Here is a 26371-nt window from a genome sequence, read left to right on the forward strand (position 1 = left end):
AGCGTTTAGCGCTCCCTTCCTAGAGAGGCGAGACGCTCTGGGAAGGGATAACGGGCGAATGAAAGCTGAGCATGCGTCCTAAAGCTTCGTTTGTGAAGCTTGAGCGGGAGGCCTGGAAGTGAGGATCGCATTTAAAAAAAAAAAAAGCCCTTGCCTCTCTAGGAAGAGCACTCTCTCGCCCTCATGCAGAGGCGCTTGCAGACAAAGAGGGCGGCCGCGGGAGGCCGGGGAGCGGCTTGTTGTTTTCACCAGCAAAAAGGAAAAGAAAAAAAAAGCGAGGAAGCCGAATTGCAAATTCCCACCCTCCAAAAACGGGCTGAACCAGGAAGGCTGGGAAGGGGCTGCTGAGTGTTGGGAGAAGGATCCTTTTGCCACCACCACCCCGCCCCAGCGTTGAAAATAGACGGAGAAGCCCCGCACCAGAGACTGACATCCTCCTCCTTGGCTATCCTGCAGATCCCCGGGTGGATCTTGGTACCTGCAGCGATCCGGAGAGAGTGGAAAGCGCCCGCGTCCTCGGTTCCGCAAGGGTCCCGTTTCCTGATCCTGGAGGGTCCCTCGGGGAAGTGGGACTTCTGCATAGGACGCGTTGCTCAGACGGGAGACAAATTGGCGTGTGGATTGCAGTTCTTGGTGGTGGTTGTTGTTTTTGCCCTTTGAATTTGGAAGAGGAAGGCACGGGATCTTGCCTGGGATGTCTCCCAGGAAAACAAATCAACAGAGATCAATATTTATGAGGCTATCCTAAGATCGTTGGACTGTTATTTAATCGAAGTGGAATTAAAGGAGGAACTTCCTAAGAGGGAGGACGATGAACCAGTGGAACAGCTTTGCCTTAGGAAGTTGTGGCTTTTTAAGAGGCTTTTAAGAAAAGACTGGGCAGCCACCTCTCTGAAATGGCATAGGGTATTGAGCAGGGCTGGGGGTGGGTCAGACTAGAAGACCTCCAGGGTCCCTTCCAGCTCTATTCTGATTGATGGATTGAAAGTCAACTTTGTGGAGAAGTGACTTGACTAGGTAGAATGGAATTCCTCTGGTCTTCAGGGAGAGGAGCCGCCCAAAACTGGGAGCCTGTCATTTGGTCTGGAAGCAGAGGGGACTTTCGGGGAAGTGGCAGCCCAAGAAGCATCTCCGAGGGTCCCTGCAGCTCCGAGGCTGAGCGCTGGCGCTTCCGCAGCTGCCGCTACTGGGAGGCTGAGGGGCCCCGGGCCCTTTGCAGCCGCCTGCACCGGCTGTGCCGGGGGTGGCTGCAGCCCGAGCGGAGCAGCAAAGCCGAGATGCTGGACCTGGTGGTGCTGGAGCAGCTGCTGGCCCTGCTGCCCCCGGAGCTGTCGGGCTGGCTGAGGGAGTGCGGGGCAGAGAGCTGCGCCCAGGCGGTGGCCCTGGCCGAAGGCTTCCTGCTCGGCCCCGCAGCCCCCGAGGAGCTGGCAAAGGGACAGGTGAGAGACTTCCATCCCGGGACCTTTCTAAGATGATAATATGACAAGCAATGACCTGAATTCCTAAATTATTTAAAGGCCTTGTCCATCTTTTCTGGAACTATTCTCCTAGGTTCCTTTTCTTTTTTATAATACAAAAGAAGGAAAAAAGCATAGGTACATTGCACAGATGCAAATTAGTCGAAAGAATTGTCAGACAGTGAAAAAAATGATACCAAATGAGACATGAATGCTATTGTTTGGTGCTTAAAATGGAACGTAGCCTACATATTTGGAAAGAATAGGTAAAACTGAACTTTTAAACTGAATGGGTAGTTAGAGACTGGATGGAATACATTGCTTGAGTTGCCCTCCAACTTCAATTTTAATAGGCTTAGGATATGTGCCTTCCCTACAAAAGCATTACAAGGCCGCTGTGCTTTAACTGCCAGGCCAGTGGTCTCCCCATTGCAAAAGGCAACAAAAAAACCAAGCGTCCTTAAATTTAAGTCAAAATACTACAGATGGAACATATACTAATAGCACTTAGACAAATATACCGCCCCGTAGTGCTTTGGAGTGCTCTGAGCTGTTTACAATGTCAGCATATTGCCTCCAACAATCTGGGTCTTTGCTTTACTGACCTTGGAAGGATGGAAAACAGAGTCAGTCAGGATCAAACTCCTGGCAGTGAGCAGAGTCAGCCTGCAATACTGCATTCTAACCATTGTGCTGTCGGGACTCTAAACAGACATTGAAACCACAATGAAAGAAAGGGCTACATCTTTGGGGAAAAAAATAAGAGCAAAAATAAGCCACCCAGAGTTGTGATGAGATGGGCAGGAAACAAATTTAATAAAGAAACAAAAGTAGAGGAAGATCTGGTAAAAATAAAAAAAGAATAAAAAGAGCAAATAATCAAAAGAGGCGTAGAAATCGCCAAATACAAAGATGGATTTGGGTTTGGGTAGAAGGCAAAGCAAGGAAGCTATTGTAGTCATGGTCATCAGAAAGTGGGTAATAAACCAGGTTGGTTTTTTTTTAGATACAGGAACTGTTCATGGAGGAGATCTCAGCAGACTCCCAGGGAAGAGATCAACCCAGTCCTTCTCGGGAGCTTTTCTGGAGGATCCCACAAGAAGACCCACCTCAGCTCACTTCCCCATGTAAGTGAAGGTATCTTCTGAATGCCCAAGCTCTTATTCGTGAGCTGCTTTGGCAATAAAATTCTAGGCCTTTATTGTGCATTCCCAGACCTTATTCACACAACCGTACAACAATCTGTTTTCCCTCCCCTTTCTCTCTCTAACAGGGCAGGGAAGAACATCAATGGAAACCTATGAAATGGTACCTGTTTGTGATGGAGCAGAAGTAGCATGTCTGCCACCAACTCAGGTAGGCGGATGAATCCCAACAGGGGACTGTTTGGTACGGGGCTCAGTGCACAACCTGTTCGTCAGCCAAAGACGGCGCGGAGGCCACGCTCCAGTGACCCATTGAGTCATATTCAGTTTAGTCTATCCTTCAGGACTGTTGCTGAGCTACAAAAAGAAAATGTACAAGTCAAGAGGCTGGTATTGTAATAAATGCAATTTATTGTTGGGAGAAATTAATGTTCTTTTTCCCCCGCCCCCTTTTTACCTGAGGCAAGTTAATACAAGTCATGAGGTAACTTCCTCGTCTTATGACCACAGTTGAGCTCAAAATTTCGGTTACTAAGCAAAGCAGGGGTTAAGGGAGTTTTGCTCCATTTTACTACCTTTTTTGCCATAGTTGTTAAGTGAATCACTACAGTTATTAAGTGAATTACACCATCATTAAGCGAATTCAGCTTCCCTCATTTACTTTGCCTTGTCGGAAGCCGCCTGGGAAGATTTTGCAGAAAGTTAGCATCATCTCCTAGAAGAATGAAATATTCTAGGGAATATTAAAAAAGGCAGAATATTATATTTTTCTGGATGAGAAAAGGAGAAACATGTTTTTAAAGACAAAGGGCAGGTCCCTGCACTCAGCAGATATTTGGGGCTTATTGTGCAGGACTGGGCCAGCCTACTTACAAGGCAATTAGACCTTCAGGTCCAGGGTGATGGGATTAAGCCATGACCCTCCTGGACATAATAGGATTATCAGCAGAGGTACCACATGGCACAACCAAACCTCTTCATTGCATCACCCAGCAAGGTTCAACCAAACTTATCTCAGACAACCTCAGCTATGCCCCCCGCATAGCCCTCTGGGAGTCTGAAAACCAATAGAATACATTTCTTGCGCAGGAACAGGAAGCTTAAGGGCAAAGCCCAAGAGAGGGTATAAATACCTCTCTCTCTCCTCTATGTGTTCATCTGCCCTGGACCTCAAACCTATGTGGTCCTGTCCATCAAGAAACCATCTTTCCAATCAGCCTGGTCATTTGCATTCTTTCAAAGAGTTGTTGAGGTCACCGGGAGGTTTATCTGTGTCATCGGGGTTACCTGAGTGGTCCACATAGGTGTGGAGCCTTTTGGGAGGACTTTGTTGTGGATTGATGATGCCTGCCATGACCCGGATGACTGAGAATCTACATAATAAACTCTGGAAAGGTGTTGGACTAAAACATCTACTTTAATTCTGTGAGTTTATGTTAAAATAAAATAAAATAAAATTGAATCAATAAGAAAAGCATAACCAGTTACAGAAATACAGAAGAATATTCACTTAAAAATCAATAACATGAAGTACAGATTTCCCAAGTGAAAAAAAACCCTGCACTTAAGTTGTTCCCGAGATTCTCTGGTGAATGATATTATCTTCCTCTTTTAGGGCTTCATATCCTTTGAGGAAGTGGCTGTGGACTTCACGCCGGAGGAATGGGCGCAACTCAATTGGAGCCAAAAAGCCTTGTGGAGGGAGGTCATGCTAGAGATATTTCTGAATATAGCCCCTCTGGGTAAGACCCCCCCCCCTTTGCTCCATTCATTAGAGATTTTTAGGAATAGGAAGTCAGGGAACATATTTATATGCATCGGTCTAGGGTGGTGCAGACTCCTACCAGACCACTACATGAATTACCACTTTCCTAATCTCCAAAAATTAAACAGGATCTGTGATGACCCAGGGCATGGCACAAAGGCAACACAGTCAAACAAGGAAGAAGAGTCCCTTTATTATCTCCAACTTTGCCCCCAATGTCCAGGTTACCTTCAGCTAGAGAAAAACTCTCGCAGGAACAGCCTTTAACTGGAGAAAAATCAGTCCAAAACAAGGTATATACAGACTGTAACTAAAAATCCAAACAAACCAAACTGCAGTAATTAATTCGACAGGGCAGGAGAAGGACTTTCAGACTTGAAAGCACGGCAAAACTCACACAGTTGGGAAGATGCCAGGAACACAGATAAGCCATGATGATACCAGATAAATTCACGTTTGCTCACAACAACTTACTGTGCGCAGCTTCCCTTTTTAAACTCTGTGTTCCAACTGCAGCTAATGAAGGGAATCAGGGCCCTTTCCTCCCCCGTAAGCCATACAACTCATGTTGCTCCCTTCTCTGTTCCTCCCTGCATGCCTTAGGATGAAGAGGTGATGGGCTTGGGTCTTCCTCTGAATTCCCTCTCCCTTGCTCTACCTCTCTCCCCTACTCTGCCCAGCCAGACTTTGCCCTTCCCCAGTTTCTTCCACAGCCAACGGAGCCGCACTCCCACTCCCTGTCAGCTGTTCCACCTCCCCCTCTGAATCAGATTCCAACAGGGGCGTGACATGATTTGATGTGGTTTGTTCTTGGATGGGAAACGGCCAGGATGTCCAGAGTCTTTTGGCAAGGCCAACAGAGAGGAAAAACCACCCAAGAAGAAGACACAATATTTCTCCATTGGCCAAGAAAAGGACCTGTGTGAATCTGTGAATCCAGAGGAAACTACAAATAAGAACACCTATTTCTCCCGTATTTTATTTAGCTCTTTTCATGTCACAGGTTACTTTTTTCTGTTACATTAATGAAATAATACTCGGGGCAATTGTTCTTAGTTATTTCATATAGATCTTTCTGGTATTTTACTATATGAATCAAGTGGCCCTTAATAAAAATGGATCTTCAAGAGCAGACCCATCGAGAGAACATTGGCTGCTCAGTGACAAAGGCATAAGTGGCTGAACGCAGCGCCCTTTTCCAAGAGGGGGGATAACAGGCACAGCTGCACATCAAGGAACAACATTCAATGATAACCACAAATTACAAGCCAGTTCAGTGCAGGATAAACCGAACCCTGCCCCTCCAGAATCAAATTTCAGTAGATGCAACCCCACCCTAACCCTTAACCACCAAAAAAGGAGGTAGGAAACTTCTCTGTACTTGTTCAGAATGTCCAGGTTGAGTGACAGTTTCTTGATGATGGGGCACATTCCTGCCTTCTCCAAGCTGGAAGAGAATAGCATTTTATCATTATCCTATACATAGCATTTCCTTTCCCATTAGCAGAGAGGAATCCACATTGTAGACAGGAGAATCAAAGATGTACAGAGAAGTATCCAGCTCTTTAGAACTAGAATTCCGCATAAGCTAGGAAGACAAACCTTTGGTCAACTCATCCCGATTTGCTCAGCTTCCTCTAATTTTGAGCAGTATTGTCCTCTGGGCGCTTGCCAATTTCTCAAAGGGGTTAAATAAAAGATACTCCTACTATCATCTCTTCCATCTGGACTGCAGTCTGTGGATACAATAAGATTGGATAACTATTGAGGAGTCACTGCTATTGCCAGTGTATAGGTCTGAGTATGGGCGTTTGTTTGTTTATTTCCCACCTTTATTATTTTTATACACAATTCAAGGCGGTGAATACACACAATATTGCTTCCTTCTTCTATTTTCCCTACAACCACCACCCTGTGAATGAATTGGGCCAAGAGAAAGTGACTGGCTCAAAGTCACCGAACAGACTTTCATTCCTGAGGCAGGACTGGAATTCAGTCTCCTGGATTCTAGTCGGGTGCCTTAACCACTAGACCAAACTGGATCTAAATTTTATTTTTACTATGTTGGCTGGATTAGCCCCTTCTCTTTTGTCACGGTGCTTCGGGCATCACTTGATTTGCATCATCTCCCAGAGTCCTACAAAATCATGGTTGTATAGGTGATCCTCTGTGGAAAAGTAACCCAAAATGCCATCAGAGTATCTTAAGTTACAATTGCCAAACTACTTCCCTACCATAGTCCAACAGCTGTTGCCAAGTTTGAAATCTGGATTATATTCATAAGGAGATCCCATTCACCTTTCTAAATTCTAACAGGAACTTCTCTTTCCTTTTTTTTTTACAAGCAGGTTATGGGCAGAACGATGAGAACGACCAGCAGGCATGGTTAGTACCCCTGCAAACAGCTGAGTATGAAATGGAAGAAGTGATGTTTGGCCACCAAGGGGGTCCAAAAAGCCAAGAGGAAAGCAACACAGAAGATGGAGGAGAGAGTTCTTCCACTTCTCTCCCCTTTGAAATCCATCCATTTCTTATCCAGGAAGCTCAAGAAGAAAACACAAATGGAAGATACGCCGGATGTGGCCAAGGAGAGGAAAATATGTTTAATTTACATGAATATTGTAGAAGCCAGGCTAAAAGGAAACAGTACGGTTGCGGACAATATGGAAGAAATGTTAATACTTTCTTCTCACTTGGTTTACCCAAAAAACTCTACGGGAAACACAAACCACATAGATTTATAAAATTTGGGAGAAGTTTTACTCTGAGCACTTACGTTAATTCCCATGAAGAATTTCACGCAGGGGTGAAGCTGTGTAAATGCATGAACTGCGGAAAGAGCTTCAGTACAAACAGTAACCTCCTCCGCCATCAAATGATCCACACAGGTGAAAAGCCATATAAATGCCTGGAGTGCGGAAAGAGATTCATTGAGAACAGAGATCTTACTCGTCATAGAAGGATCCACACAGGGGAGAAACCATATAACTGCATAGTGTGTGGAAAGGCCTTCAGAACAAATGGTCATCTGACTCGCCATCAGAAGGTCCACACAGGTGAAAAACCATACAAATGCATGGATTGTGGGAAGAGCTACATTGAAAGCAGAGATCTTACTTGTCATAAAAGGATCCACACGGGGGAGAAACCGTACAAATGCAGAGAGTGTGGAAAGAGCTTCCCTCGGAATAGTGCCCTGATTTGCCATCAAAAAATCCACACCGGAGAGAAACCTTATAAATGCATGGCATGTGAGAAGACCTTCATTAAGAAAGGACAACTCATTTCCCATCAGAGGATCCACACAGGTGAAAAACCATACAAGTGTATGGAATGTGGAAAGAGCTTCAGTAGAAGCAATAATCTTACGTCCCATCAAAGGATCCACACAAGGCAGAAACCGTACAAATGCACGGAGTGCGGAAAGAGTTTTAACTATAACAGTGGCCTTTCTCGCCATCAGAGGAAACACACGGGTGAGAAACCGTATAAATGCACAGTGTGTGGGAGGAGCTTTATTCAGAACGGACAACTTCTTTCCCACCAAAGGGTCCATACAGGTGAGAAACTCTATACCTGCACGGAGTGCGGGAAGACCCTCAGTAGCAAGAGTGCCATTGCCTACCATCGAAGAATCCACACTGGGGAGAAACCCTATAAATGCGCAGAGTGTGGAAAGAGCTTTATTCAGAAAGGGCAACTGATTTCCCATCAAAGATTTCACACGGGGGAGAAACCCTATAAATGCACGGCGTGTGGAAAGAGCTTCAGCAGTAGCAGTGCCGTTAACTACCATCAAAGAATCCATGCTGGTGAGGAAACATACATTCACACGAGGACAGATTTGATAGAGCAATTGCCTTGCCCTATAACTGAACCAGACATAGAAATAGGTGAGAGGAAGCCTGAGGTAGCCTAAGGGAATTTTCCTCTCACTCCGCTTACACTCCAGGCATGCCCAGATACGAGGAACAGGAAGTCTTTTAATGGGATTATCCCTGTGCATCTTGGTTGTCACAATTGATGGCTAAAGGAGTTTTGGAACTAAATATGATGGAAGTGTACCCCAGTAGAGGGAAGAAAAAGAAGAGGAAGAACCACCAAGCTATAGCAGTGGCCCCCAACCATTTGGGCACCAGGGACTGGTTCCGTGGGGAGAGGTTTTTCCTCGGACCAGAGTGGGTGTGGTTTCGTGTGCTGCCTACATCCTGCAGATGGGGCTGGTTTGCTCAGCCCGGTTTCTGACATGCCACAGCCCAGTGCAGGTCCACTGAGCTGTAGAAAGAGTTGTAAAAGATATGTGCAATTTTTAAAAATAATTTTTTTTAGCCATTCGTCCGGGCTAAAAAAAGTCTTATGTTAACGCTTTTTTGAGAGTTACCTTAAGGCAATTTATATTTAACAATATAACCAAGATAAATGAATTCCAAACTGCATGGCCCAAATTATTTTGTTCCCGGTGATGTACAGGTAGCCTTTGACTTAGGACTGCAGTTGAGACCAGAATTTCTGTTGTTAAGTGAGACATTTGTCAAGTGAGTTTTGCCCCACTTTGCGACCTTTCTTAGGCAGTGGGTAAGTGACCCCTTGATAAGTTAGTAACCCGGCTGGTGACTGAATCTAGTTTCCCCACTGACTTTGCTTGTCAGAAGGTTGCAAAAGGTGGTCATATGACCTTGGGACACAGCAACGGTCATAAGTAGGAGTCAGTTGCCAAGCGTCTCAATTTTGATCACATGATCAAGTGGGTGCTATAAAGGTAAGTGTGAAAAAACGGTCATGAGTCGCTTTTTCAGTGCTGTAGTAACTGTAAGGACTACCTTTATAGACTTTCCAAATTCCATGATGGAATTCGATGATTTCTTGAACATGACCTGGTGTATCCTCTGTTTAGGGCAGTTGAAAATCAGGTGCATTGATTACGGCAGGCTCTTCAAACTTGGCAGCTTTAAGACTTGCGGACTTCAACTCCCACAATTCTTCCTCCTGTCACGTTAGCTCAGGAATTCTGGGAGTTGAAGTCCACAAGTCTTAAACCTGCCAAGTTGGAAGACCCTTGGGTTAGGGATTTGGATTGCAAGAGAAAGGAGATTTTCCTTTTGTTTTTTCTCTTCGGGTGTTTCTCCCCACTTTCCCCTCCCTTCTTTCTTATATGACTGTATTCCCACACTGGGAATCCTGGGCGTATGACTACAATTGAGCCCAAAATTTCCATCGCTAAGAAAGACAATTGTTAAGTGAGTCTTGCCCCATTTTAAGACCTTTCTTGACACAGTTGTTAAGCGAATCATTGCACTTGTTAAGTTAATAGCTCAGTTTTTAATTGAAATCTGGCTTCCTTATTGACTTTGCTTGTCAGAAGGTTGCAAAAGGTGATCACATGACCCCGGACACTATAATAATCATAAATACAACAAGTTGTCCCCAATTCGGGTCTGAGCCTGGTGCCGAAAGCCAATGATGGACACCAGACATGAGGTGCAGGTTTTCTGATTGCTTTTGTTGGAGTATACTCCAAGGAAAAAGGCTCCTGATCAAAATGCCAAGAGCCAAGAACAAAGGATTGAGTAAGTTTTATACCTTTTCACTAATGGACAAGATGGGACAAAGCGAGATAATAAGAAATATCCTCTAATAAACATTTTAGTAATAATTCTACCATTTGTTCTATTGGTCTCAAGCTATCCTTATTCCTAAGTCTTGGCTAATGAATGCGCAAGGAGTTATCTAACACACATTTGATTTGCTGCAGGGCATCTCTGTTCCTATCTATTAGCTGAGGTCTGCAAGTTCTCTTAACTCATGTTACTTTTATCAGCTTTCAGATTAGCCAGGATTGTTACAAGATTTACACATGCAAATTTCCTGTAGATAAGCATTCTTTGTTCTTGCCAGGCAGACTCCACAATTACAGGCTTCCTGATTTATTTTCAAGTGTGTGTATGACCTTGCTTTATTTTAGCAAGGAATCCTGACATGTGGAAGATTCTGGATAAACAGACTGACTAATTGATTTCCTCAAAACCTCAGGTAAGATTAAAACCCAATTGGTAATTTCTGGCACTTGGACAACCTTGTTCTAGTTGAACAGGAACAGCACTAGTTAGAGATGGGGCAGGAGACTGTTACAGGTGTTATGTCCACTTTGTATGCAGCTTTATTCCTCTCTAGCATTCATCTCCATTGTTCTGTGACACATTTCCTGCCACTCTAGGATTTACCTTTAGTTCTTGTTATATGTATACTTCTACAGCGTTGTTTGTTGTTAATATGAAAAGGGGAAGATGTTACAGGTGTTATGTCCGCCTTGTATGCAGCTTTATTCTTCTGTAGCATTCATCTCCACTGTTCTATGATGCACTTCCTGCCGCTCTAGGATTTACCTTTATTCTTGTTATATGTATACTTGTTTGTACAATGTTTGTTGTTAATATGAAAAGAAGAAGACATTACAGGTGTTATGTCCACCTTGTATGCAGCTTTATTCTTCTGTAGCATTCATCTCCATTGTTTTGTAATTCATTTCCTGTCTCTCTAGGATGTACTTCTATCTGCAATGAGGCACTTCTGTTCCTGGTGTGTGTGTAAATATTATTTATAAATATCATTCACAGACACACACACACACACACACACACACGTGCGATATACATACATACATACATACATACATACATACATATGGATCTTTGGTTATTCGGGTTTTCTCCTGCACAAAATTGGAAGTATCTAGGTGACGTTTCGATGAAGTCTCATTCATCATCTTCAGGCTTGTGTCTTCGCCTTTGTGCTTCTCGGAGTAACTCTATATATACTGGTGGGGAGACGGCAGCTCCGATCACACTTTGCTTGCACACACATGAAGCCAAAAGCACCAGCCTGAAGATGGCAAGTGGGACCTCGTCAAAACGTTGCCAAGATGCTCTCAACCTTACACGGGAAAAGACCCGAACATGCCAAGACCTGCATACCTGTACCCATGAAAATCTCTGAGAATATATATATATACATATATACATACATACATACACACACACACACACACACACACACATATATATACATACATACATACATACATACATACATATACATACAAATAAAATGATGACATATAGTGTTTTTAACTGCATTTTTATTAAACGAGTCCATATTTGGCTTTGTATTGTCTTTCTTGGACATACTCCTTTCCTGAATATAACTAATTATTTTATTCCCTTATCTGTAACTTATCTACATTATAATGTGCAGCAAAAAATGTATACTTGCTTTGTTGAATAAATTATTTCAGATTTTTATTCTGTGTGTTTATTGCCTGAAACTTTTTCTCATACTTGTCTGGGGCAAAGCAATGCTAGACTGAGAAGTTTAAACAATACGTCTGAATTCAGCTGTGGAAACTACTGCTGTTTGAACTGCTCCATCACATAAATTTATTTTTTATTTATTTATTTTTATTTGATTTGATTTGTCAATTGCTTACAAGATAATAGGTATAAATATAAACATAGTTATAAATACATGAATACATATAAGAAAAATAAAAGAAACAATAGGACAGGGACCGTAGGCACATTGGTGCGCTTATGCACGCCCCCTACAGACCTCTTAGGAAAGGGGTGAGGTCAGTTGACAGTATTAAGGTTAAAGTTTTTGGGGTTTGGGGAAGAAACCACAGAGTCGGGTAGAGTATTCCAGACATTGACCACTCTCTTGCTGAAGTTGTATTTCCTGCAATCAAGTTTGGTGCAGTTAACTGTGAGTTTGTATCTATTATGTGCTCTTGTGTTGTTATGGTTGAAGCTGAAGTATTCATTGACAGGTAAGACATTGCAATGTATGATTTTATATACTGTACTTAGATCGGACCGAAGCAGTGGTGGGATTCAATTTTTTTTTACTACCGGTTCTGTGGCCGTGGCTTGGTGGGCGTGGCAGGGGAAGGATACTGTAAAATCTCCAGTCAGAGATGGGTATTTGCTGGTTCTCCAAACGACTCAAAATTTCCGCTACCGGTTCTCCAGAACTGGTCAGAACCTGCTGAATACCCACCTCTGGACCGAAGGCAGCGTAGTTCTAGGTCTTCTGGGTCTAGAATTTCAAGTCTGGTTGCATAAGGTATTCTGCAACAAGTAGAATTCTGCAATAAATCATTGTTGGTTGATTAAAGGAGGGCCAACTGTTACCAATCACCCAGACAAAACTTGTCCAGAATACCTGCTTCTTTAGGTCTCCCGATGGTGTATTCCTTCCTGCTGTAATAAAAGCCATCTACCTTCCTTCCTCTCACAACTGCCACTCTGGGGAGGCCAAGGCTTCCCTGTTATTATTCCTCATTTTCCTTCCATCATTCAGTGTCTTGCGGATTTATCAGTGGAGTTCAGTCTGAACACTTTTCCTCAAACACGATGAAACCTGGTCATTTTATGCCCCAAGTAGGTATTGTAAGCCACCCAGAGTTGATACATCAGTAAGATAAATTGCATGCAAATTAAATAATCCAGTGGATTGATTTCTTCCGGTGATCCATACGTTGGTTTTCTTTCAAGAACCCTCTCCAATATCAAAATTGAAAAGCAACAATATTATTTCTATCCTGCTTCTTCAACTTTTGCTTCCATAAAGTTGTTCAGAGAAAACTATTGCCAGTATCTGAATAGTTTTTTTCAAAACCTTCATCCCTTTTCTTCCTAGGAACCGAAGCAATAAACCTGGTCAGCTTGGCCATAAAACACTAAGAAAGGCAAGATTGTTCATGGAAGTTAGGAGAAGATACTAAGAGGAAGACTGGGGTGCAAGGCCATTTTAAACTAAAAAGCCATCCTATAGGGACAAAGTACGTGTGAAATATTGCCTCTTCTTCCTCTCAAATACATCATTCTTAATGTTGTGTCTACTGCATGATATGTGACTAAATATATTAACTAATTAAACACGTGCTGTCTGATTCCCAGCAACTCTGGGCAGTCTCCTACTTGAGCAGGGGGCTGGATTAGAAAACCTCTAGGGTCCCTTCCAATGCTGTTATTCTGTATAGGTAGTCCTCAGCTTATGAACTTTTTAGCATACTAAAGAGCAGACACATCACCCTGCCAACAAAAGTGCATATAGTCAAGGCTATGATTTTCCCAGTTGCAACGTATGAAAGTTGGACCATAAGGAAGGCTGAGCGCCAAAGAATTGAGGCCTTTGAACTCTGGTGCTGGAGAAGACTCCTGCGAGTCCCTTGGACTGCAAGGCGATCAAACCGGTCAGTCCTAGAGGAGATCCACCCTGACTGCTCTTTAGAAGGCCAGATCCTGAAGTTGAAACTCAAATACTTTGGCCACCTAATGAGAAGGAAGGACTCACTGGAGAAGAGCCTAATGCTTGGAAAGATTGAAGGCAAAAGAAGAAGGGGACGACAGAGAACGTCACTGAAGCAGTCAGCATGAGCTTAAATGGACTCCAGAAGATGGTGTAGGATAGGAAGGCCTGCATAGGAAGGCCCAATTTTCCATGGGGTTGCGATGTGTCAGACATGACTTTACAACTAACAACTTACAACTACAATTAAGCCCAAAATCTGTTGTTAAGTGAGGAATTGAAGTGAGTTTTGCTCCATTTTACAACCTTTCTTGCCACCCTTAAGTGATTCACTGCAGTTACTAAGTTAGTATCCCGGTTGTTAAGTGAATCTGGCTTCCCCATTGATTTTGCTTCTTAGAAGGTAAAAGGGGATTACGTGATCTTGGGATACAGCAAAAAATATGAACCAGTGGCCAAGCATTTGAACTTTGATCACATGATTATGGGGATGCTGCAAAGGTCGTAACTGAAAAACGGTCATAAGTCACATTTTCAGTGCCGTAACTTTGAACAGTTGCTAAACAATTGTAAATCAAGGACTACCTGTATTCTATATTTGCTTATTTATTTAATAATACTTATTTACTTCATAATAGATAAATCTACTATATTTAAGAGCCCTGGGGCTCTTTCCATCTCTCTCATTTCCAGAGTCCTCCATCGGATCTCCCTCCCTGCCCACTTCTTCCACCTGTCCCAGGAACGCATCCAATTTCCAAGAGGATTGCATGGGAAAAGGTGCCCCGAAGCAACAATCAAACCAGTTTCCATCCAAGGCTGCTCATTTCAGCCCTGCTCATCCATGGTACCCATCATGAGGTATCCTTGGGGGTTATCTGAGCTTGCTTGTTTTCTTGCAGATGTTTCATTACTCAGCTAGGTAACATCATCAGTGCTGCTAGTGGGGTTTGTACTCAGTGTGTCTTGCCTGTCTGTGTGGGTGGGAGTAGTTTTAACAGATTCTTTGGTTACTGATGGCTCTTTGGTAGTTTCCACCTCCATCCACACAAACAGGCAAGACACCAGAATATAAACTTGACAGCAAGCCACATTCCTTACTAGCACTGATGATGTTACCTAGTTAGGTAATGAAACGTCTGCAAGAAAACAAGCTCAGGGAGCACCAAGGACCCCTCACGTCAACCCCAAGCGATAAATATTCTCCTTTATTGGCACCCATCATCCCCAGCATCTTCGCCTTTCCCCACACCAGGGGTCCCCAAACTTGGCAACTTTAAGTCTTGTGGACTTCAACTCCCAGAATTCTCCAGCCAGCATTCTGGGAGTTGAAGTCCACAAGTCTTATTTTGAGTAGTTCGGAGAACCAGCAAATATCACCTCTTGACTGGAGATTTTACTGTATACCTTCCCTTGCCACGCCCACCAAGCCACGCCCACAGAACCGGCAATAAAAAAAAATTGAATTCCCACCCCGGATTCCATTTCCCATCCTTTCCCAACCTCCCCACCAACCGGACTCTGGGAGAGCGTTTCAACATTGGGCGCACGCGCAGATCTCCGACAGCCTTCGAGACCGAGCCGGGACAGAGGAGAAGCGGTGGGTTCCATTGGGAGACGCTCTAGGCAAGTGCAGGAAACGAGGAAGAGTGAGGAGGAGGAGGAGGAGGGGGGGTTATAACGTTTTCCTTCTAGGATGCATCACTCTCTGACCGAAATTCTGTGGGAATAGGAGGGCGGGTGGAATAATGGCGGGAATGATTTGCTGCTCCCCTTCTCCGCCTTAGAAGCCCTGAGGGAGCGGAGCCCCCCTTTCTTCTCTCCTCGGGAAAGGGTGACGAGTTCGTGGGGTCCGCCTTGACCGAAGGCGGCGGCCTCTGAGGGAGTTTTACCTCATCGGGGCTGCGCTGAAGCCGGAGACCGAATGGAGTCTCCCCTTCAGGCGGGGAGCGGCGGCGGCGGCGAGGAGTCCGGCGGGGGAAGCGGCGCCCCGAGCGGCCTCCCCGAGGGTCCCCGCAGCTCCGAGGCTGAGCGCTGGCGCTTCCGCAGCTGCGCCTCCCGGGAGGCCGAGGGGCCCCGGGCGCTTTGCAGCCGCCTGCACCGGCTGTGCCGGGGGTGGCTGCGGCCCGAGCGGAGCAGCAAAGCCGAGATGCTGGACCTGGTGGTGCTGGAGCAGCTGCTGGCCCTGCTGCCCCCGGAGCTGTCGGGCTGGCTGAGGGAGTGCGGGGCGGAGAGCTGCGCCCAGGCGGTGGCCCTGGCCGAAGGCTGCCTCCTCGGCCCCGCAGCCGCCCCGGAGCCCGGAAAGGGGCGGCAGGTGAGGCACTTGCCAGTTGCAGAGAAAACACATGTAGAGAACTTGCCTTGTTGGAATGGCGTGATAACACGGTGGGAATAATAACTCTGGAAGAGGCAGACTGGGCAGCCACAATATAAAATATATCTTGGACCCCAAAATATGACTCTGGGAGGTGGATGAGGGGGAAAAAAAATCATAAAAATCCTTCCTCTTTTTCCAGTGAGTAAAAAGAGAGGATGATAGATATAGAATTGCAAGATCCTATTAGTGTGGCTTAAAAATAGAGCTGGTATTTACTGTCCTGCTTTTTTTGTCCAGACTACTACAAAAAGGCTGATAAATGATTTCTCCAGTTAGATGCCTATGGAGATTCTCAGTTATCCAGGTCATGGTTGTCCCAAAGGTGATTTTTTTTCAAGAGGCTACTGGACTTGCTGTTTTTTTTTTCTTTTGAAGACATTTTGCTTCTCATCCAAGAAGCTTCTTGAGCTCTGACTGTATGGCCAGAAATGGAAGGTTTCCAGACCAGGGATGTAGACTCGAATCCTGAATCCAAGAGGTCTCCTTGGGACTCCTTGACTTAGGATCACAATTGAGTGCAGAATTTCTAGGTGGTTGTTAAGCGAGTCGCATTCAATTTTACAACCTTTTTTTTGCCACGGTTGTGAAGCGAATCACTGCAGTTGTTAAATGAACCATGCAGTGAATCTGGCTTTCCCCCATTAACTTTGCTTGCCGGAACAAAGCCCAGGAAGCCGGATCAACCAATCTGGCATGCAAGATATACTGTACATTTCCACACAATATAGTTGAGATTTGAGGTCTACTGGACTAGGGGCGACTTTTTCAACGTTCTCAAGGGAGCATGCGCAGGTCTTTGGCAGCCTTCGATGCCGAGCAGAGTACAAGAGAGGCAGTGGGTTTCATTGGGAGGTCCGTCTGCAACCATCTACAACTTACATTTACTCCTCAACCCCTTCGAAGCATAGATATGCGTTGATGCCTCGGTGCAGTTGCAGACAGGTCTAAATTTTGAACTCGGCATGGCTAGTCTAGTGAAGGGAAGGATCAGGGGAGACATGATAGCAGTCTTCCAATATTTGAGGGGCTGCCACAGAGAGGAGGAAGGGCTCAAGCTATTTTCTAAAGCATCCAAAGGCCAGACAAGGAATAATGGATGGAAACTGAACAAGGAGAGATTTAACCTGGAAATAAGGAGAAACTTTCTGTGAGAACAATCAACCAATGGAACAGAAGTTGCCCTTGGAAGTTGTGGGAGCGCCATCACTGGAGGCTTTCAAGAAGAGATTAGACTGCCATTTGTCAGAAATGGTGTAGGGTTTCCCGCTTGGGTGGGGGGTTGGACTAGATGACCTACAAGGTCCCTTCCAACTCTGATTATCTGTTATCTGTTAAATCAAGCTTTACTCATCACAAAATGCAAAAGGAAACAAAACTGAAAGGGGAAATAGATCCCCCACTGATAAAGAGCTTCACTGATTTTGTGTCATCGAGTGGTTTTCAACTCTAGCAACCCCATAGATAGATCTTCTTCATAACAATACACCCCTAAATTGCTATTTCAGGTCTCTCACCTGAACTGAATCGTCACCACCTCAACTGAATCCATCTACCTTGCTGCTGGTCATGCTCTTATTCTTTTTCCTTCCACCTTTTCCTAGGATTATAACTTTCTCCCAAGAGCTTGATTTTTGCATAATGAATCTGAAATAGGGTAATTTGAGCCTGGTTATGTGTGCCCCTATTGAGAACTCTGGGGTGATTTGTTTAATGATCCATCGGTTTGTTTAATTGACTGTCCATGATATACTCGGGAAAATTCTGGTACCAAAAGTCAAAAGTCAAGTACTGGTAGTCTTCCTGTATTGCTTTACCTTTCACTTACAGGGAGTATCATAGGGAAGATCATGGCTTGCACAATTGTGATTTTTTTAGGTATAGAGTTGATGGTTGTAAGTATCTTTTCCAAGGACTTCATAGCTCCTCTACCAAGTATTAATCTTTGCTATATTTTTTATTAAGAGAACCTCTCCACCACTTTGATATGTCCATTGACAATTCTATGGCTGGTTACTGTACCTATTGTTTATTTTATTCTATTTTATTTATTGTATTTATAAATTTATGAATAAGTTACATTAATTTCCATAATTTATTTATTTTATTTTATATTTATTTTATTCTGTAATCTATGTTCTATTTGGTCCTCTTTATATATAATTTTAGTCCAGTTTTCCACTCTGCTATTTTATTGTTAGGGCTTGTAGATCCTTTTCGTTTTCAGCTATCAGATTAATGTCATCAGCATAGCACAAATTACTGATGTTTCTTCCTGCACTTTAAAAATCATTTCTTCCAATCCAGCTTTCCTTAATATAGGGAGAGCTCAACTTAGAACCATTCAGTCACTGTTCAAAATTACAGCAGCACCCTAAAAAGTGACTTGTGACCATTTTTCAAATTATGACTGTTGCAGCCTCCCTGTGATCATATAATTAAAATTCAGACAGTTGGGAATTGGTTCACATTTATGACTGTTTCCAGCATCCCCGGGCCATGTGATCACCTTTTGTGATCTCCTGACAAGTAAAGTCAATGGGGAGGCCAGATTCACTTAACAACCATGTCTCTAACTTAACAATTACAGTGATTCACTTAATTTCACATATAGATGGGGAGACAGAAGGTAAGGCTGGTGGGCGAACATGGTTATGGTCTTCTGAAAGTGGATCATAAACAAGGCTGTTCTTTTAGATGCAGGAGCTGTTAACAAGGGAGATCTCAACAGAGCTCCAGGAAAGAGAAGATAGATCCAGTCCTTCTCAAGAGTTATTTTTCAGGAGGATCCAACTCTGGCCAACTTGCCAGGTAAGTGTAGGTTTCCTCTGAAAGCAATAGAGTTCAAGTTTCCTCCATTCACAAGTTGCTTTTTCCTCCAAATACTGAATTTGTGTGCATTTGAACACATTGTGTTTTGCCCCACCCCCGAATGAGCCAATGAGTCACTTACATTCAGCTTTCTAATCATTTTGGAGATACAAACGAGAGATAATTCACAGACTGAAAGGCTTGTATTAGGAAATGTAATTTATTTGTTGAAAGTATTACTGAAAACCAGTTAAAAATGAAATCCTTGATTTGAAAGGCTAGGAATGGCATCAAATCTGCTTCAGAAATGTATTAGCATATCCACTTAAAAATCAATCGTATGAAGAGCAGATTTCCCATGTAAAAGTCAATGCTAAGTGGCTGCAACAACCAGATTGTTAGTCAAACGACTTGGAATTTCCAGGATTATATCCAACCTTTTGAATTAAGCCGGGGAAGAAATTCCACGTGGATATGTTCCATTTTCTAACAAATTTTGAATTTGCTCTCTAAGTCAAGTGAGGTCAGATCAGTGGATACTACTCCTCCAAATCTCCATGCTGGGTTATTCTGGGCCACTAGGCGGTTCCACAATGGGGGCTATGTTGCCATTCGGCAGCTTGGATGCACGTAAGCCATAATTTGTGAAGTTAGACATCAGCCTGACATAAGAAAGTTTTCCAAGCCCCACAGACTACTATATGTGCATATACCTCTCCTATAAGATGTCTGTTTGGTGCCTTACAACGCTCTGTTTTCCATTTTGTGCAGTAAGAGAAACTTACAAGGTCTTTTCTAGGATTGACTGGTAAGGAACATTCTCTTTCTAGGGGTCTAATTTCTTTGAAGAGGTGGCTGTGGACTTCACAGAGGAGGAGTGGGCACTGTTGGATCCCAGAGAGAGGGCCTTATGCAGTGAAGTCCTGCTGGAGGTTTCTAGGAATATGGCTGCTCTGAGTAAGACTCTTTCTTTTCTCTGCATTCCATTCGTTGGGGAAGGATTTTTCAGAGGAAGGTAAACAGGGGAATATCCCTGCACTCAGTTGCTTAAGGTGATCATGACTCATGTGAAGTGTTAATACCACTTTATAATGCTTTGGTAAGGCCACACTTGGAATACTGCGTCCAGTTTTGGTCATCATGATGTAAAAAAGATGTTAAGACTGTAGAAAGAATGTAGAGAAGAGCAACAAAGATGATTAGGGGACTGGAAGCTAAAACATAACAAATAATGGTTGCTGGAATTGGGTATGTCTAATTTATTGAAAAGAAGGACTAGGGGTGACATGCTATCTGTGTTCCAATATCTTAGGGTTTGCCACAAAGAAGAGGAAGTCAGACTATTCTCCAAAGCAACTGAGGGCAAGACAAGAAGCAATGGATAAAAACTAATCAAGAAAAGAAAAAAAAAACCTAAGAAAGAATTAGAACTAAGAAAAATTTTCCTGATAGTTAGAACAATTAATCGGTGGAACAATTTGCCTCCAGAAGTTGTAAATGCTCCAACACTGGAAGTTTTTAAGAAGAGATTGGACAGTCATTTGTCTGAAATAGTATAGGGTTTCTTGCCTGAGCAGGGGGTTGGACTAGAAGACCTCCAAGGTCCCTTTCAATTCTGTTATTCTATTCCTCACTAGATCATGAAAAAGTGATCACGAACTGGGTCTTCAGAGACAATTTTGCCCAAGGCCATCATCACATCACTTATTCTAATGGAGAGCAAAGGCCTTGGCAGAAGTACCCACCTTAGATAACAATTTGGCCCAATATCTCTTTAGTGAGACAAATGATGCCAAGCTTGGAAAATGAATAGGCATGCTTTTGAGATGGGTAGATTCCCCTCCTTAACCATTCTAAACTCTAATGGGGACTTCTTTCTTTTTCCAAGCAGGTGACGGGCTGGAGAATGAGAACGACAAGCAGGTGAGATCAATGCCACTGCAAACAACAAATCTTGAGGTAGAAGAAATAATGTTTGACTATGAAGGAGCTCCAAAAACTCAAGAGAGAAGACAGTCAGAAGACATGGGGGACAGTTCCTCCACTTCTCTTCCTGTTGAAATCCATGGTTTCCTGACCCAACAAGGTCAGAAAGGGAAGAAAAAGGGAAAATCCAGCAAAAGGGAGGAAAATAAGTTTGATTTGTCTGAGTATAGCAGAAGTCAGTCTAAAGGCTTTATAAATTATGGAAAATACATCAATAATTTTTTCTCTCTTACTTTACTTAAGAAACTGTATAAGAAATACAAATCACATCCATTTATAAAAGTTGGTAAGGATTTCAATCTGAGCAGAGACATGAAACTGTGTATGAAGTCTGGAAAGAGCTTCACTATCCACAGTATTTTTAATCACCATCAGAGGATCCACAAGGGGGAAAGAACTTATAAATTCATGGAGTGTGGAAAAAGCTTTTGTCAGGATGGAATGCTTACTCATCATAAAAGGATCCACACAGGCGAAAGACCATATAAATGCCTAGAGTGTGGAAAGGGATTTACTCGCAAAGGACATCTTACTTGTCATGAAAGGATCCACACAGGGGAAAAACCTTATAAATGCACTGAATGTGGAAAAGTCTTCAGAACAAATGGCCATCTGATTCGTCATCACAGGATCCATACAGGGGAGAAAACATATACTTGCAGGGAGTGTGGAAAGCGATTCATTGAGAATAGAGATCTCATTACCCATCAAAGGACGCACACAGGGGAGAGTCTCTATAAATGCCCTGACTGTGGAAAGAGCTTTACTCAGAAAGGACAACTTAATTCTCATCAATGGGTTCACACAGGGGAGAAACCTTACAAATGCCCAGAGTGTGGAAAGGGCTTCAGTACAAACTGTAATCTGGCTCGCCACCAAAAGATCCACACAGGGGAAAGACCATATAAATGCCTGGAGTGTGGAAAGAGCTTTTTCGACAATAAAGATCTGACTCGCCACCAAAGGATCCACACGGGAGATAAACCATATAAATGCCTGGAATGTGGAAAGAGCTTTGCTCAGAAAGGACAACTTAATTCCCATAAAAGAATCCACACTGGTGAGAGACCATATAAATGTATGGCATGTGGAAAGCAGTTCACTCAGAAAGGAAATCTTACTGATCATGAAAGAATCCACACAGGGGAGAAACCATATAAATGTACTGAATGTGAAAAGAGCTTTGCTAAGAAAAGACAGCTTCATTCTCATAAAAGGATCCACACAGGGGAGAGACCACATACATGCATGGAGTGTGGAAAGAGCTATTTCGATCAGAGAGACCTTACCCGCCACCTAAGAACCCACACAGGGGATAACCCATATAAATGCCTAGAATGGGAAAAGACCTTGATTGTCAACAGAGACCTTATTTGCCAACAAAGTATCCACACAAGGGAGGGACCATATAAATCAGTTGAGTGTGAAAAAGACTTTAATGACTACAACATCTTTACATCTTATAAAGAGATCCACGCAGGAGAAAATGGAATGTAGAACAAGCTTCATTGAAAACTGCTTAGTTCTCATAAAAAGATTCATACAGGAAAAAATATATAAATCCATGGAATGAGATTCCCACAAGAAAATACCTAAGTGCTCGCATGGGGTAAGAGCTGAAGATGGATCGGTGGCCTTACAATAGTATGATCGTACTGGGGAGTTATGGAAATGTACAGGAGAATTGGTGTATCAGTAAAATGCACCATTGTCTCTCATACTTTTTGCACGTACTTTATTTGTGAGATACGGAGAACATACAGCTGGTTACCTCAGTAGGGCTTGACTGCTTGGTCTGTGGTCAAATAAATCTAGAAAATGGTCATGATAATCAGCTGTGGAAGATGGAACACCAGAAAACTATGTAGCTGAAGGAGGTGAAGAGGTATATTTTCTCAATTTCAATCAGAATAGAGTTGGAAGGGATCTTGCAGATCTTTCTTCTAGTCCAATCCCCTGCTCAAGTAGGGGACCTTATTCCATTTAGATAGATGAGTCTTGTCTTAAAAACTTCCAGTGACAACTTCTGAAGGCAATGTTAGGACATTTCTCCTTCATTTCAGGTTGCTTCTCTCCTTGATTAGTTTCCATCCATTGTTTCTTGTCCTGCCTTCTGGTGCTTTTGAAAATAAGTTGACCCCCTCTTCTGTGTGGCAACCCCTCAAATATTGGAATACTGCTATCATGTCCCGCTTTTCTCAAGACTGGCCATTCCCAATTCCTGTAACCATATATTTTTGTCTCGAGGCCCTTAATCATCTTAGTTGCTTTTTGCACTTTCTCATTTTATTTTAGTAGTATTTTATTTTATTTTCCTTAAGGAGGGAGGTTCATGCAGGACTTCTGAGGGGATCTCCCTGGGGTTGAAATGTTAAAAAGAGAAATTCTATTTCCCATTATAACATTTCAAACCATTCAATTGTATGTTTTTATAATCAATTGACATTATTCAAACTATGATTCCCCCACTGATTCTACCGTTTTCCAAATTGTATAAATGAATTTGTTCTGTGATTTCTCAGTGTCATCTATCCTGGGCAATCAACAGTCGACAAAAAGATTAAGGAATTCAGAAAACAGATGGCTTCTTTGGTTTTACCTTAAAAAAAACCTATATGAAACAGAAATTGCCTACATTTATAGCATTTAAAATGCATTTCAATCTGAAGAGTTGTGTTAATTTCCACTAAAGATTTCAGACACAGACAGGAACTGAAGATTGTGTAAATTGTAGAAAAAACTTAATTATAAACTACTCCTATTTGCAAGCAAACAACGCACACAAATGAGAAACCATATTAATACTGTTAAATTCCAAGACTAATGTTAATTGCTGAAAAACTCTACACAACCAAGGGGTTCTTTTCAGAATCATGACTTGTATTCGAAGCGCAGGTGGCAGCCTTGGCTAAGAGAACCTCTGAACAGCTTATTGTATTGTGTGCCCATTGTGGCCATTTCTGGATCAGGAAGCTCTGCTTACGGTCACTCATGCCCAGATGAACTACTGTAATGTGTTCTACACGGAGCTGACCTTCAGCATCTAGAAGCATTGGTTGATACAAGATACGATGTGGGCAGTTATGTGGACCCCTATAGCAGCATATGTTAGGTTACATAATGTACCGTAATGATCTTTAAAGGCCTTCAGGGCACGAAGCTGGGTTACACTAGGGGCCCCTTCCTGAGTATATATCTGCCTATCCTATCAGATCTGGCAGAAGATGTATGTTGCAAGGTCCTCTCTTAAGAAATTACATGTGGCAGGACCGAGGAGATGGGCCTTCTCTTCCCTAGCACCCATCCTTGATATCCTGGAAGTCCCTCAAAACAACATGGCTATGTCAACAGATTTGGGGAATCTCAAAAAACTTGAACCAGCGAGGTTGCTGCATTCCTTACAATATTGAATCCTTTTTCCTAGCCTTAAATGTTGAATTTTTAAAAATTGTAGAATGTTATTGTATCAGTGTCATGTTTTGAGAGATGGTCAACTATAATACAAATGAGGAATGAATTAATAAATGATTCACACAGGAGTGAAATCTTATAAATGCATGGAATGTAGAAAGAGCTTTCTTTGAAGAATCGCTACATTAAAGCCTCAGGGCATCTAGTTGCTGATGTTGTGTAGGAAAAAAAAAATCCAAACCAAAAATCAGTTATAGTTGGAACTGGAAAACTGAATATAGAAAAGCTCAGTGCAGTAAAAGATGAAACAAAAACACTGGAAACCACTTATGGACTAAAAAAAATGTGCGTACAAAAATTAAAAATGAGTTTGTGATTTATGGTTTTGTTGATTAGACAGATAGATATATGGAAAGAAGAGCATCATGCTGTAACTTGGAGATAAAGGTGACAATATAATTGTACTTACAACCTGTGAAGAATGTTTTTATATATGTACATATTTCTTTTTTCCTACTTCTATTTTCTTACCACACTTTGAGCTTTTTCTGTTATTTCTCCCCTTTTTCTGTTGTTGGAAGAAATATCCCTGTGGGTTCAGTTCCAAGTGGGGAGAAAGAGACTGGAAACATGGAGGCTACTTGGAAAGATGGTTTAATGGTTCAGAGGACCACGTGGTCTGAAGTCCTGGGGAAATGAGTGAATGGGTGAGAGAGGCCCATGGGGCTATGCTGGGGTAATTTTATAGGCTGTCCTGAGTCCCAGGTTTGGTTGAACCTTGCTGGGTGATGCAATCTTCCCAGGTACCATGTGGTGAGACGGGTAAAGGGTTAATCCTATTATGTCCTGAGGGCCATGTCTTAATCCCATCACCCTGGAGCTGAAGGTGGGGGCAGGGAGCGGCTTTCTCCTTTTTTTCATCCAGGGGAATATATTCTTCCTTTCTAATAGTTCCTATAATATTCCATTCTTCAAAGAGAGGGATGGGTGCTAACTTTCTACACCGTTCTAAGTCAGTTTCTATTTTTAAAACTTTTAATAAGTATATTACAAAAACACTTGGTATTTTCAGTTTTAGCAAATTGAAATGGACTTGAGTTGGACCCTTTAAGACAGAAAATTAGAAAGCTTATTACGCAGGATGTGATAAAAAAATAAACATTGTTTTCAGAGCCAAGAAGGGAATATTATCTCCCACCCCACATTTGCCTTCTCAGCTTAGAGCCACCAAATGCTGTCAATTTCACTTTCCAAGAGTTGCTGCTGATTAATGGGATTTTTTTATTGTTATAATTTGTATCCTGCCTTGACTATTTTTACAAATAATTCAAGGAGATGAACATATCCAACATACCTTTCCCCTCTTATTTATCCACACAACCACCCTGTGAGGTGGGTTGGGCTGAGAGTGAGTGATTGGGTTTCAGGGCTAAGGCAGGATTTGACTTCAGAGTCTCCTGCTCCAAGGTTACGCTTTGAGTGTCCCAAGAGTGACATACCATTTTTAATTAACATCTGAAAAATGGCTGGTTAGACAAGTAGCTCTATTCATTTTCCTTCATAGTGCACCACTTGCTGGCAAGGGGCCAGGTCCTAACCTTAAGTTCATTGTGGAGAAGTTTCTCTTTCCCTCCAGGGACTTAACAAAGCTTGCACTTAATAAGTGGCTTTCTGTGTGTGCTCTCTGCTGTTTACTAGTTGCAGAAATCTTGTGATTTCCCTTTGTTATCTTCTGACCATAGTGAACATTTCTGGGGTGGGGGGGGGGAGTGAGTGGCTATCACATCAGCTCAAAGGGAAAGTGTTATGTCCTGAGGACTCAAGGAGTTCTCACTCAGGTCCACTCACTTGTGTGGGCGTTATTTCCCCCATTCCCATTGGTCAGTTCTCCCCAGCAGCCAGCTATAAAAGCAGGCTGCGGGGTCCAACTGGCTGCTGATTGCTGCGAGCCAGTTCCAGGCTTTGGCAAGCACGGTCAGCCCTTTATTTGTAAATAAAGTACTGTTGCACTCATGCTCTGGTTCAGCCTCTCATTGCTCAAACTTAACACTGGCGACGAGGATGGGATGGCTACCAGAAGCACCTTGCAACCGCTGAGTCACTAGCCACCGATCTA

The 26371-nt window shown here is 43.0% G+C and overlaps 1 protein-coding gene and 1 long non-coding RNA gene across 2 annotated transcripts; one reads left to right on the top strand and one right to left on the bottom strand.

Moving 5' to 3' along the window:
• The first annotated feature begins 162 nt into the window (after positions 1 to 162).
• On the top strand, positions 163 to 24402 carry LOC113451023 (uncharacterized). Its single transcript, XM_087927650.1, has 9 exons — positions 163 to 1439; positions 2464 to 2584; positions 2731 to 2813; positions 4218 to 4344; positions 6713 to 8284; positions 15536 to 15987; positions 18745 to 18858; positions 19689 to 19815; positions 20747 to 24402. The coding sequence occupies exons 1-9, from the start codon at positions 1023 to 1025 to the stop codon at positions 22339 to 22341; spliced, it is 4608 nt and encodes a 1535-aa protein (XP_087783776.1). The 5' UTR covers positions 163 to 1022; the 3' UTR covers positions 22342 to 24402.
• On the bottom strand, positions 11306 to 11723 carry LOC148126658 (uncharacterized). The gene is made up of 2 exons (XR_015742486.1): positions 11443 to 11723; positions 11306 to 11354 (listed from the first exon to the last, which is right to left on the bottom strand). It is a non-coding gene; the product is annotated as an uncharacterized LOC148126658 (long non-coding RNA).
• Positions 24403 to 26371: the final 1969 nt, after the last annotated feature.

The sequence above is a fragment of the Pseudonaja textilis genome, chromosome 2, assembly GCF_049901715.1.
Source record: "Pseudonaja textilis isolate UNSWEBS1 chromosome 2, rPseTex1.2, whole genome shotgun sequence".
NCBI lineage: Eukaryota > Metazoa > Chordata > Lepidosauria > Squamata > Elapidae > Pseudonaja > Pseudonaja textilis.